At 38.1% G+C, this 14,282-nt stretch overlaps 1 protein-coding gene across 3 annotated transcripts in view; it reads right to left on the reverse strand.

Annotated features, from left to right (window-relative positions):
• Window positions 1-13,090, reverse strand: part of LOC146469743 (cell surface glycoprotein MUC18-like) — a 37,615-nt gene extending 24,525 nt beyond the window's left edge. The window contains exons 1-4 of one of the 3 annotated variants that reach the window (XM_085122901.1): window positions 12,350-13,090; window positions 10,276-10,682; window positions 10,019-10,043; window positions 9,466-9,708 (exon numbers count right to left, since the gene is read on the reverse strand). In XM_085122901.1, the coding sequence (XP_084979027.1) occupies window positions 9,466-9,708; window positions 10,019-10,043; window positions 10,276-10,682; window positions 12,350-12,416 (742 nt within the window). In that variant the 5' untranslated portion in view covers window positions 12,417-13,090. Of the gene's footprint in view, window positions 1-1,105; window positions 1,261-9,465; window positions 9,709-10,018; window positions 10,044-10,275; window positions 10,683-12,129; window positions 12,325-12,349 lie in introns of those variants that run through there. The other 2 variants (XM_085122905.1, XM_085122906.1) reach the window with 2 other exon arrangements.
• Window positions 13,091-14,282: the final 1,192 nt, after the last annotated feature.

Here is a 14,282-nt window from a genome sequence, read left to right on the forward strand (position 1 = left end):
ATAGATATATCAAGTGTTTGCCTCCTTTGGAGTGGTCTAAAAACCATAAAATTTGATTTTTTTAAAGTTGATGACAGTTTGTTTGCCCGACACCATTGAGTTAATTTACGCATTTCAGAATTCAAGATTCCAGGAAGCAAGTTAAAATCTTTGTGGGAGAAAAATATGTTTGTATCATCTGCAAAAAGAATAAAGTCCACGACCGGCTTTGACACGTTACACAGATCATTTATATAGAGTAGAAAAAGTAGGGGACCTGATAGAACCCTGAGGCACCCCGCACTTAATTTAATTTCGCAAGACTCCGAACTGACACCATTAAATTCCACACACATATTGTTGTCTATTGCTTAGATAGCTTTCGAACAATCTAAGTGGAGTGCCACGAACACCATAATGCTCTAAGTTTGAAATCAAAATGTTATGATCAACAGTGTCAAAAGGCCTTGCACAAGTCTATAAAAATACCAACTCTGCATTCCTTTTTGTCAATGTCAGAAGAGATTTTGTCATATAAACAACAAGAGCATTAGCGGTGGAGTGATGCTTGCGAAAACCATACTGATTGTCAGAGAAAATGTTATGACTATTAAGAAACCTTAAAAGACGATTGTTCATTGCTCTCTCTAGGATTTTAGAGAGTGCTGGTAAAACAGGCACTGGTCGGTAGTTCGTAAATATATCCTGCTCACCAGATTTAAATAAAGGAATAGCTCGTGCAATTTTTAATTGTTTTGGTACAATGCGAGAGGTGATGGATAAAATTCATTTTCTTTTCTAAGTTGTTTACTGTCAAAGCCAAAACTATTTTTTTGCTTTCATAATTTACAGTTTATTGAATAATTTTTGGTTGCCATCTGTGTCTTTTTCATAAACCTTCCTATAAGGAAAACGATGCTAAACTTCAGAGCTGACAAAAGCGCCCGCTTTAATCGACATGGCGAAAGGGCCTTAAGTGCTGACTGTGCTTTGCGTTGCAAAACCACACGGGAACCAAACTACCTGAATGTGCCTTCGTCTTGAAGAGCATCGCTACTTAAATAAAACTCAAAATACGGCGTTGTTTAGCGACAAAGCGAAAGCCTTGTTCAGAACAATGGCTTACCTTTGAAAAGCTCTTGTCCAATGATCAAGACAAGTAAGTCTAATAACCAGCGATTCCGTACACTCGTGTTCTCTTACCTCAGTCGTTACTCTATAAGAAAGTAACAGACTTGTGCAAGAAACGGCATCTTTAAACCCACCAGACAGGCGTCTGTTGCGTAGTTTCCTTTTCCGGTCAAGGAAGTATGTGAAAATCCTTGATCACACGTACGAGGGAAATGTCTGGTACTCCACCCAATTTTTGTACCCCGGATAACAAAGCTGGGAGAAGCCAGTTAACTTTCCTTGGGCCAATCGTTTTGCATTAAATCGCAAACAAATTATTTAGCCAGTGCTCACCACAGATAGCACCCATACAGTTTAAGTAATCCCCCTCTTTTGTCTTTTTCCTTCATTGTTATTGAATGCCTACCCTACTAAATCTCGGACACCCTTTTTGCCCTCAATCAGTCTCAATCGTATTATTTGTATTGCTTGCTTGTTCACTAGCTAGTGATTCAATGTTTTATTAATGCCAGCGCCAGAAATACTTTTTTACCTCCTCATCAGGAGCAAGCCATTGTGATATATGGGGATAATTAGTGAGTATGGACTTCTCTACTACTACTTCCCGGACATCCGTTTTTACATCAACTTCTTAATTCAATTCAATTCAATTTATTTGCCATTAACAAAAAAATACAACATAAATACATTATAGACGACACACAATATTCTTACAATTACAATATTCATACTTGACTATTTACAATATTAAATGTATTAAAGGCTAGGAAGCCTATATAGAAGCCGGGGGCTTATTAACTATAGGCTTCCTAGAACTATTGGATAAACCATAGAAGTTAAGGGTACTGATTGAAATTTCCAATTAATTTTTTTTTTTTTTAAAGAAGAAAAAAAAAAAAAAAAAGGAAAGGAAGAAAAAAAAGAAAAGGTAAAGAAAAGGTGTGTAGCTCAACAAAGAGTCAATTTAACTTAGATAGAAGGAATTTTTTAAGTCTTTTGCCAAACAAACTGATAGTTTCACTGTTTTGAATTTCACGACTTAGCGAGTTGAAAAACGAAGGACCTTGAAACCGAATTGAGAATTTTCGAAGATTAGTTCGACAATAAGGTATATAGAAAAGGTTGGAATTTCTTGTTTTATAAGAATGTATTTGACTTGCAAGAGTAAACATATCCCGAAAACAATTTGGAAGTAAGCTTCTTTTAAAAAGATACATAAACTTACCTATTTGGTATAAATAAATGTCAGAGAATTTTAAAATCTCCTGTTCTTTAAAAAGAACACCGGTATGAGCATCAAAAGAAACTTTTGATATTATTCTAATTATCTTCTTTTGCAGAACAATAATCCGATTTAAATTAGACTGATACGTCGATCCCCACACAGAAAGACAATAAATTAAGTAAGGGTAAACTAGACTATAGTACAAGGAACGTAAGGAGGTTTTGGGGAGGCAAAAACTAGACTTATAAATAATACCTATTGATTTTGATACTTTTCTAGAAACACTAAGAATGTGAGGCTTCCATGACAAATGCTCATCGAGGATAACACCTAAAAATACTGTTTCTTTCACACGTTTAATTGCATTGTTGTCAATTTGAATAGATATATCAAGTGTTTGCCTCCTTTGGGGTGGTCTAAAAACCATAAAATTTGATTTTTTAAAGTTAATGGACAGTTTGTTTGCTCGACACCAATGAGTTAATTTAAGCAATTCAGAATTCAAGATTCCAGGAAGCAAGTTAAAATCTTTGTGGGAGAAAAATATGTTTGTATCATCTGCAAAAAGAATAAAGTCCACGACCTTCGACACGTCGATCGTATTATCTGTATTGCTTGCTTTCAGCAACAGAGCCGGCTCTAGAAATACTTTTTTAACCTAATCATTACAACCAAGCCATTGCGATCGATGGGGATAATTAATGACGTAATAACTTAGAACATAACTTAGAGCATAATACGCTAATTCCTCCATCTAATATTTCGCCGGTTAGCTTCGCTCGGCCAAGCCAATTCCGGTTTACTACTCGGGCCGTAAGGGTTGATTTCCACTGTCGCGTCAATTTTATGTGTGATGTGTCTATGTTGAGCTGGCTGTACGTACATTATTAAATAAAACAAGAAGCGATGCGGGAGCGCTTGCGTTAAACGTAAAAATAGTTGAACAGCGCTGAACTTTTTACGTTTACGCAAGCTGTTCATGTGTCGCTTCTTATTTTGTTTACATACATAAAGCCAGCCCAATGTACATCAATACGCGCGTAAAATTTACGTGTCAGTGTAAATCCACCTAAAGGTACCGCCGGATTTATGTTTTCGGTAGCGCACTTCTTCAGTTAGCTCTCCAAAAAAATTGTATATGACCAAGCGACGTGTCAAAGATGGATCTTAAAGATGCAAATACGAAGATGGATGGCTAAAGATAAAAGTTGGCATTCCCATGACGAAAAGAGAAAAGGAAGTCTTAATATGAAGTTAAGATGTAAAACAGATCCAATACTTCGCTCTCAAGGATGTAAGGAGTATTACGCCGTTCTGCTTTTGAGTGGTTGTATCGGAGAAAGCCCAAAGGGACTGGTAAAGAGTAGGACAATTGGTGAGCCGTACAGAGCGGCGAAATTGACTTTGTTTTCCTGGAGCCGCAATATTGAATACGTGAAACTTTTGCGCATTTTTGCGGTGCAGCCATGAGGAGATTAGGTGACCGTGACGCTCTCGGTAGCTTATGGGGCGACTCTCATGAAGATGTGATTTATCATTCTGAATTCGATGGTGATGAATATTGCGATGAGTCGGAAAACTCTGGTGAATATATTTCTGCAGAGGAATGAAAAATGTGCTTCGGGAAAGAAACCGGAACAACGAGAAAGTAGCAGCGAGGCAGTCGCTATCAAACCACAACCTCGTGCGATCCAGGTAGGGAGTTTAAGGCTTGTATCGAATTTATTGTTTACAATATTTCAACCTGCGGACTATCAAACGAACTGGGAAATCCGAGGCATTTTGTTTCATTCGTTACAAAAGCTAAATGTCGAGGGTTTTTGACTTTGGAGTCACTGGTGCCTGGAGAGAAATTCGACTTAAATGTTGTATTGTTTAATTTGTTTGTTATGCACTTCCATTTAATCGTTTCTTACCGAGATAGACACCATGTAAAGAGTTAAAATTGTTTTATAAACATTTTATTAAATCTACTTAAAGAATTAATTAGGAAATAAAAACTGAAAAAAAAACCAAAACATTAGTACAACTTGTAATTTGATCAAGAAAAGCAACAGCACTACTAGCTCCATAGAGTATCCATACACTACTGATTTTATACTTTCTGAAGATGTTGAACTGAGGCTGTTCTTATTTAATAATATTAGTTTGGAGATGTGAGTTTAAAGCGTTCTTAAGTTGAAAATATTCCATAAGGTTCGTGACATAATAACAACAGTACACAAAACCAATGCACACAGAAAACCTATTTTTGGGGGGTTGAACTGAACCAAAATTTACTCTAAGCAAACTAAACAAAAAACAGAAACAACAAAATTTGAACTTTATTATTATTATTATTTAATCAGTAAGTGTACATTAAGTTTAAAAGTACATTAAATGTACAAACACAGAGAAATGCAACTTCTTCTACTAAATACACTGGACCGCAACTGTTAAAGTGTAATTAAAAAAAAAAAACGTTATTTACAGGCAATTAAAAAAAATGGACAGAATATGAGTTTCATTAAAAACTATAGCTAATGTCAGCCCCAGCATCCCTAGAAAAAGTTTTTATATAAAAATGTGAAGAAGGGTGCAATCAAATCCTACAATTTTTATTTTATCCGCAGATTTCATCTTTTTTTTTTTTTCATTTTATTTATTCATTGTCCATACACTTTATAAAATAAAGTTTTGGATTATTGCCCAACAACAAAAGCATCCCCAACCCCCCTACCCCCACCCCCTTCCACTCCCCCACTTCTAATTAGTCCATTCTTCCAGTTAATGTTTTGACAAACTTTAGGCTAAAGGACGTGAGACCTATCTGCAGGTCGATAGGGTGGTGCCAGTTTTGATTAACAGAAAACATAGCCTTGTCTATGTATGTGACACTAAACACCTACACTACAACGGAACTTATGTGATTCACACTACACACTTTAAGTTTTTATGATAATCTCAACACATTAAATTGAAGTCACATACAATTTTTAGAGGTGCACCTTTCACAGTAGTCTAGCACTGTGGATGGGATTGTTGTACAGCTAAGGCGTTACAGTGATTGAGAATACCCTCCCTTGCTAAATCTCCTTTTATCACCTACCATTAGGCTATTGGCGGTTTTTAAACTATAAGAGCCTGAGCGGGAGGTTGAGTACTAGATAAGGTACCAGAGGTCCGTTTCTCGAAAGTCCCGGTAACTTACCGGGCCCGATAAGTGTCTTTGGTAAAACAATTTTCTAAACAGGAGTCAATTTTTGTTAGCTTTTAATATTAAATTTTAAAATCTTGTAATCACTGTGTGATCGGTGAAAAAACATTAAGTTACCGGGACTTTCGAGAAACGGGTCTCCGCTAACTAACTAACTAACTAACTAACTAACTAACTAACCGTTAACAGCTAACAGCTAACTAACCAGCTAACACGGACGCTTCTGCGTCACCCTGCTCCGTTACTAAGAGCCTGTGTAATTCTCGAGATTTCTTGTTAAAGAGCTTGAATCTCTATGCATGAATATTTTCCACTGTCAGATTTTCCTCAGCCAGTCTTTCCCTAAAGAAAAATGAAAAGGGCATAGCCCTTAGAACAGAAAAAAAAGTGCCTAACAGGGATTATCATCAAACAACTAGATAACCGAATAAATTTGAGACTGGTGTCCAAGTGTTATGGTAGCTTCTATCAATCTCCACAGACTCAATGTGTCTTTTTCCTTTTAGTTTCTTTCTTTAATTCAACAAGTGTGGACTACGTTATTTAGACTCATTCCTCCTGTTTTGAAATTTGTAAGGAATGTCCTTCCAAAGATATATGTAACATCTGGAGTTCGAAAATATGGTGTTTCATATTTTCTCTCCCATATCAGTAATGATGATCTGAATTTAAGGTTAAAGAAAATAAGTCAAAATATATAAAAAAAAAGACGAACTTACATTTCTTTGAAACGATAATTCCCATCTGAAAACGAAAATGAACATCAAGTTATTTTGTTAGTGAATTACTTAAAAGAGATATTTAGTTCCAGAATAAGTATGATAGGTATTTCGTCGCAGTAAACCTTACACATAGTAGGAACACTTTCTCTTTACCATTAAAAATTTTAATCGCAGGGGCGTGTTAAGAAAAGGAGGGTATTTGCTTTAAGGAATGAGGTCGAAAACAGAATATAAGAAAGTGTAGGAATGGGCAATAACTAAATTCACTTTTTTTAGGAGAGGTATTTTTGATACGCGTTGCTTATTTTGCTACGTTCCTTAACCTTCCCTTCCGCATAATTTTGGCACAGTCCCTAACTAGAAACAAAAGCATCACATTTACAATTATCCTAATCTCGTATTGCTATCTTTATATTCTTCGAGAGAGAACATCTGGTAAAATACTTTTCATGACGTTATAATGTGTGAGGAATTCAATGCTACACAGAGCAAAACTGCGCATACTCAACATTAGTGGTAGAAAGCCCTTATTCAAGAATTACCCAAGATGGATTTTCAAGATGAAAAGGACGTTCATATTTTACCTCCCGTATTCAGAAAAGAAAATTAATGATCGATTTCAAGTTTCTGGGAAAAAAAAGAGGGTCGTTGCTGAATTTTTGTTGACAATCGTGCCTAAAGTGCGTGCGCTGTATTACGTGTACAAGTTACTTGCACGCGTCGTTCAATGAAATGCTAAGCAAAAATTAATTCAAAAAACATTTTTTTTTACCAAGGACAAGTGTCAACATAATTTTTTTGTAACGCTTCTATCTACGCCCGTGCAAAACAAAGTTTTAATAATTCAAGGAAAGAAAAAATGGTTGTCGCGACTTGCATTGGTCCATTTTCATTGACACATTCGATTCGAGCACTTGATAGATTTTACAAGATGTTTTCTCGGAAGGTAAACTTCTGTGAAACAAAATAAAGAATTACCTTTCGCCGCTCTTCTTTCTCCGATGCCACCACAAAGGTTCCTCAGACGCCGACGGTAACAGAATACCACAATGAAAACAATGCACAAGATTACAACGGTAAGAACAATTCCAATAATGACGCCCATTCTGCGCTCAGCTTTAGAAACTACTGCTTCTGTTCCTACAGTGAATATTAACAACAAAGAAGAAAAGATAGTTATCATTTCCTGATCAATGTACTGAACCTCTCACAATGATTGACGTTGCAGTGGCTAATGAGTTACTTCTGTTTCCTAGCTAGCAGTCTATCCCCAGTGTCGTTTCTTTCAATATAGAATTAGAAATAATTTGGTGCAGGGTGTGTCATCATGGATTAATAGGACTTTTAAATGTCCTTTTATTGCCTGGACAACATCATTAAACAAATAAGTTAAAATGAAAAATTCCTCTGGATTCCAATCCTCGGAATCAGTCTTTTTTTATCAATTTTTTTTCTCTGCAAGAAATAAATAAATAAATTGCAAATAAAAAGAGTTTTTTGACAACTCTTTGATAACTTGTAGGGAAGGTTAACCGGTCCCTTAGTTTCATCAGACGTAATCTCTATTCCTGTCCAGAAAGTGTTAAAAGTCAGGCCTATCTCACCCTCGTTCGTCCTTGTCTGGAATACGCCTGTAGCGTGTGATACGCACATACTCAAAAACACTGTCAAGATATTGAAGGAGTGCAGCGGCGAGCCGCCAGATTTGTGGAAAACTGCTATGTGCGGGAACCCGGTACCGTCATAAACCTTCTGAAAGATCTGAACTGGGATTCATTAGAATTGAGACGCAAAATTGCACGACTTACCACCATGTACAAAATAGTGAACAATAAAATTGCGGTCAATATCCCGGTTACATGCTCCTATCATAGCAGTAAATTCATTAACAATGGCAGTCACAGTAACACCTACAGTACAACTTTTTTACCAGAACCTTAAAAGAATGGAACATTCTACCTTCATTTTTTTATTAGATCAGCCATCTATGGACGATTTCAAATCTGCTATGACGAACTATTTTAGTCTCTCCCACTGACTTTGTATATTTATTATTATTTATTTATTTCTTTTGTGACATAATAGCACCGCTTTTTTTCTTGTATTTTTAATCTTTCACCTGCACATTCACAGTGATGGGAAACCTTTGCGAATTATAACATATAAATAAATAAATAAATAAATAAATAAATAAATAAATAAATAAACTTAATGCTGGACTATGTTTTAATGGGACAATAGTATCAAGGAATGAATTATAGCAGTGTGGTAGGCGTACTAAAACGTGTACATGTAGGTTGACAAGTGCGCTCTTAAAGAAGTCATCAAAATAACGTATAACTAAAATTCACTTGAAAATAGATATCAGCACATCTTTGAGCAGCAGTGTTTCGTCTTCATTCATTACAGACTCTGAATTAGAGGAAAGCGAGTTCCGTTCCGGTTAAGCAGGGAAAACAATGTGGCAACCTTGAAGTGCGTAATCTAACATTTAAGACTATATAAGATCTTGCTGTGCTAACTCATTTTACCTGTTATCTTTACCGCCACAATGTAACTGTCGGATCCTATTGAGTTAGAAGCTTTGCATTCGTACACTCCCTCGTCATCTCTACTGGCATTCCCGCGCATAAAGTCTGTATCAATAGTTCTCCTCTGCACGATTTCACCATTCCTTCTCCAGGTCAGAAGAGGGGTGGGGACGCCTTCTGCCTGACACCTCAAGTGGAGCTCGTATCCTTTGGGCACTATGACTTCGCCTTGTCTTGGTGAGGTGATCTTGGGTCCATCTGCGAAGTAATGAAATGAACATTAATATGTAACCATACCATAGAGTTCCGATATAAAAGTAAAGAACACCGCAAGGGAAGCAACTGTTACTGCCCATGTCAATGGCCCTATTACTGTCACTGTCAATGTCACTGTCACTGTCACTGTCACTGTCACTGTCACTGTCACTGTCCTTGTCACTGTCACTGTCACTGTCCATGTTACTATCACTGTCAGTGTTACTGGCGCTGTCACTATCACTTTTAGTGTCACCGTCACTGTCACTGTCACTATCACTGCCACTGCCACCGTCACTGTCACTATTACTGCCACTGCCACTGTCACTGTCACTGTCACTGTCACAGTCACCTGTGCTGTCACTGCACCTGCCACTGTCACTATTAAGACATAAGATTACGAAATAGTTGGAATGATATACTCACACAATACATAAACAGCTGTGATGGGTGACGTTCTGTTTCCAGTCGGGCTCAGTGAGATACAAACGTAGTTCCCTGCTTGCGATCTGTTCACACTCTCAATAAAGAGGAACTTGCTCTGTCCTGTGTGCACGAGAATCTTGTCCCTCATCCACACAACATTTGGACGGTCTCCTTCCATGATAATACGACATAAAATGTTTAGGCTTTTCCCTTCCTCCACCTCCAGAGAAATATTTTTCGTATCTAGATATCAAGATAAGAACAAAAATTCGTTTATTAAAGGAAAGATAAACTCAAAAATATTTCTTTCGCATTATTAAAATGGATCACATGTTGTAGAACGAAAATCAGTATAGATTTGTTTTAAAATATATATTTTTTTGTTCCTTGAGAAAAGGAACATTAAGTTGGTCTGTCCGAATAAGGTAGTATTGATTGGTATTAAGGCGTATGCTTTGAGTCTGGTTGTTCTTTGATGTTTGTGGAGAGTGTTGAAAAGTGCTATTTTCGTAGTTTGATGAGCATATTCTTTTAAGAATTTTTATATTCTTACCTGCAGTCGGCTTCACTGGTTGATCCTGAAGGTAAAGACAGTATGGGTGAGTTTCTCTAATGATTAATAACAGCTCTCCTGTTTTAGTTGATCGAAATAGAGGTTAGCCAATCATATGCTTAGTTTTGTACTGTCATTGTAAAATTTATCGCTAGGTGTTACGACCGTGCAATGCATATCAAAACAACAAAAACTGTAGAGAATTACAGAATAGTTGTACACTCAGACTGACTAAAAAGAAAAAAAATGCTTGTTACCTGAACAGAAAGAGTAAACCACCCTTGTTTCCCTCCTGGAGGAAAACCATCCACACGAAACATGAGCCCATAATTCCCCGAATCAGTGGGTTGAACATTTATAAGCAGGAAGGAGACATAGTAATTGCGCGATAGATCTCCCGTCCAAAACAAACGCCTTGCCACAGCTGAACGGTTCCATTTTATTATATTTTCGTGTCCAGACGACTTATGGATGATCCTTATCAAATAGTGTGAAATATCATAGTCGCTTATATCCCAACGACCAAAACTCGCCCATATTTCTTTTGTTTTCTCTTCAGCAGTGAGGTTCAAGCTCCATTTGAATGTTTGGTTGGATCCCGTAAATGCCACTATTGTCCTGTTTGGCTCAGTATTGAAACTCAATCCACTGACTTTGTAAAACACTGAAATTATACATGAAAGTAGTTTAAGGTTGTCTGGCGTTGAAGAATGGTGAACACAAATTTCAGACACCTAACGTCTAATTGGCCGATTATAAATTAATTACTAAGATTAATCTAAAAACAATCGAGCTATTAAAATAATCACCCAACCCAGAAACTATGGTGGGAGAAGTACGACTGAGAAATTGTGGGATAGTTTCGGAAGAATGATATACGTCACATTGAGAAAGACTATTTTTTCGGCTTTGTTTTGCTCACAGTATCTTATACCTGCTGTTAAATATGAAATTTATCTGCTCACTACCACATGACATTTTAAAAGTTTCTTATCCACCCCTCCCCCGGCCCGAATCAAAAGCACCACTCCTCGACACAGACTTGTCATTGACGATTTATGGGGCCGTGGTTATTGTAATTATTTAATTGATTTAAGACGGTGACACACTGCGCGATTTTATACGCCGAGAGTAGCCCGATCGCAGGCTGCTAAGTTGGGTATAGAACCAAGACAAAAATTGAGCTGACGGGGCAAGGGAGGGAGGATCCCTTTCTTTCTTTCTTGCCACCATACCATACTCTTTTTGCCCTATACCCTATTTGGTAGCCTGTTCACAGGCTACGGCGATCGTCGCGATCGGCGAAAATTGGTAAGTCTGCCCGGTGCCGCGATTGTGATTTTCGCAGATTCGGCCGCGATCGGCGTGGCAGATATCGGCGATTAAATCGCGTAATGTGCCCGTTCCTGCAATGTTTTTGCACTCATCGATGCGAATCGCCAATGAAGTCAACCAATCAGGTTGGGAGATTTTTATAACATGACTTTTCAAAATTGCGGATAGCAGCGATACTTGAAGCCTAGGAATAAGGTTGAAGTGCCACATCTTCGGTGTGTCCGCATGAATTGGGGGCGAAAACTGCTTGCGATTTTCGCTGGCGATCGAATTCGCCGCGTTCGGCGAATAAAATCGCCTAGTGTGTCGCCGATGCATTACACTCTACGTAAATTTTACGTATTCGTCGTATTTTGTGCAAGATTGCATTGAAGAAATTACACGTTTTGTGGCCACGGTAAAATAATTTTCCGTGGGAAATAAATTCATCGAACACGACAGCGCTGCACGCCCGTTGTACATTTCGTCGTGTCATAAATAGATTTCAACCTCAAACGAGCCTGTGGAACTACGAAAAGGCCATGCTCATCAAAATAGTTGCTATGTTCAGAAACCTTTTAATCTCTTCATTTGATCTCTCGGCTTCAATACAAGTAAAGAGGGCTTTCCACCCAGCCCTAGCTTCGCAAGGTTTTGCGAGTCACGTATTTCTAGTTGAATAATTTTTGTTTGCCGTCTGTGTCCCTTTCATGAACCTTCCTATTAGGAAACGATGCTAAACTTCAGAACTAACAAACGCGCTCGTTTTAATAATCGACATGGCGAAAGGGCCTTACTGACTGTGTCGACTGTGCTTTGCGTCGCTCAGTTCGACAATTATTTCGTCTTTCTCCCTGTCAGACCACACAGCCACCAAACTTCCTGAATGTGCCTTCGTCTTGAAGAGAATCGCTACTGAAGAGCATCGTTACTACTGAAAATAGGACTCAAAATACGGTGTTGTTTAGCTGATTTGAGAGAGACAAAGCGAAAGCCTAGTTGAGAACAATGGCTTACCTTTGAAAAGCTCTTGTCTAATGATCAAGACAAGTAAGTCTAACAACCAGCAAGTCTGTACTCTCATGTTCTCTTACCTCAGTCGTTACTCTATAAGAAACTAACAGACTTGTACAAGAAACTGCGTCTTTAAACCCACCAGACAGGCGTCTCTTGTGTAGTTTCCGTTTCCGGTCAAGGAAGTCCCAAGCCGGGGTTCCAAGCCGATAATGTGAAAATCCTTGGCCACACGCACGAGGAAATGTCTGGTACTTCACCCTCTTTTGTACCCTGGGTAACAAAGCTGGGAGAAGCCAGTTAACTTCCATTGAACTTATCGTTTTGCATTAAATCATAAACAAATTGTTTAGCCGGCATTCACTATAGATAGCACCCAGACAGTTTAAGTAATCCCCCTTTTTTATCTTTTCCTTTCATCGTATTGAATGCCTTCTCTACTACACCTCGGACATCCGTTTTTACCTATCTGTATTGCTTGCTTGAAGCGACAGAGCCGGCTCTAGAAATACTTTTTTAACCTCATCATTACAACAAAGCCGTTGTGATCGATGGGAATAATTAGTGATATTTAGTTACCTTTGATTTAGACCATAATACGCTATTTCCTCCATCTGAACTTTCGCCGGCTTTTGCTCGGCCAAACCAATTCCTGTTTACTACTTGGGCCGTAAGGGTTGATTTTCACTGTCGCGTAAATTTTATGTGTGATGTGTCTACGTTAAGCTGGCTGTACGTACATAAATAAAACAAGAAGCGATGTGTGAGTCGCGTGCGTAAACGTAAAAATAGCTCAACAGCGCTGACCTTTTTACTCGTGGATATGCTTTTAATAGCATCACGAGTGATAGAGGCGTTTGGTATGCAAATGATCACTCACTCCGGTGTAACCGGAAGTGGAATAATAGCCAATCTCACGTCGGAAAGAAGCGGCAGCCGGAAATACGTCTGCGACCGCAGGTTAGATTTCTGTGGGTCGCCATCGCATGGCTTTAATTTTTAGTGCTTTGAACGCATTCTCGCTGCATTTTCCATCATTAGAAGCAAATGTCTGACGAAGTGACAAAATGGTGTTCTTCGAAGGTGAAGCAAAAGATTCTCAACAAATGCGCATTGATACAATTTAAGAGCGATTTGTAAACCGCCTCCACTCACCGAGGCATTAATCGTGATGTCGAAGTCGAATCGACGGTAGGTGAGAAGACAGAAGTTTGTGACCTTTCATGTATTGTTGAATTATCCGTTGAATTTTCTTGTACTACAAGCACATACAAATGATTCCGCTACGCTCAAGACGAAATATAATAATTGAAAATTTTCTTTGCCGCACGCGGGTCGCGTCGGGCCACGGAAATATGATTGTTGACCATTGTTATCAGCGATGTAATTACCACTTTCTGCTTCATTTTCCCGTAAAAAAGCCACATTTAAAGAAATAAAAAAGAGATTTGAGGATCACAGTTGCCTTTCAACATCGTTTAGGAGAACTTGTACTATTAATATCGGTGGAACAAATTTGCATATCCGTGGTTATAGTAAACTTAATTGCACGTCTCCGATATTTTGATTTCGTTTGGCAGATTTTCATTTAAATCAGGGAATCTAAACCTTCTTTGGCTTTCAGTGAACTCGCCGTTTTTCAGAGCCGTTAGCTATCCGTTCGGTACCTGTCCGTTGCTTGATGGATTACTTTTATCTTACGCAGCGAAATCATTTGTTGCATCGAAATCGCTTTCGGTAAGCGGCTATGCGAAGTACGACTGAAGGACATGAGCATGTGAATGTCAGTGTGCATATTTCAATCTGGTGAAGTCAGAATTTAACTTTTTAATTCATGAGTCTTTTACCGTTATGAATTTATTTATTTTCAGTGTAATTTACAGAAACGGGGCAAGTTTTTAATAAACTGATATCATCCAGGAAGTGTTCTGTTGCG

The sequence above is a fragment of the Pavona decussata genome, unplaced genomic scaffold (assembly GCF_977016875.1).
Source record: "Pavona decussata unplaced genomic scaffold, jaPavDecu1.1 SCAFFOLD_119, whole genome shotgun sequence".
NCBI classification, from domain to species: domain Eukaryota; kingdom Metazoa; phylum Cnidaria; class Anthozoa; order Scleractinia; family Agariciidae; genus Pavona; species Pavona decussata.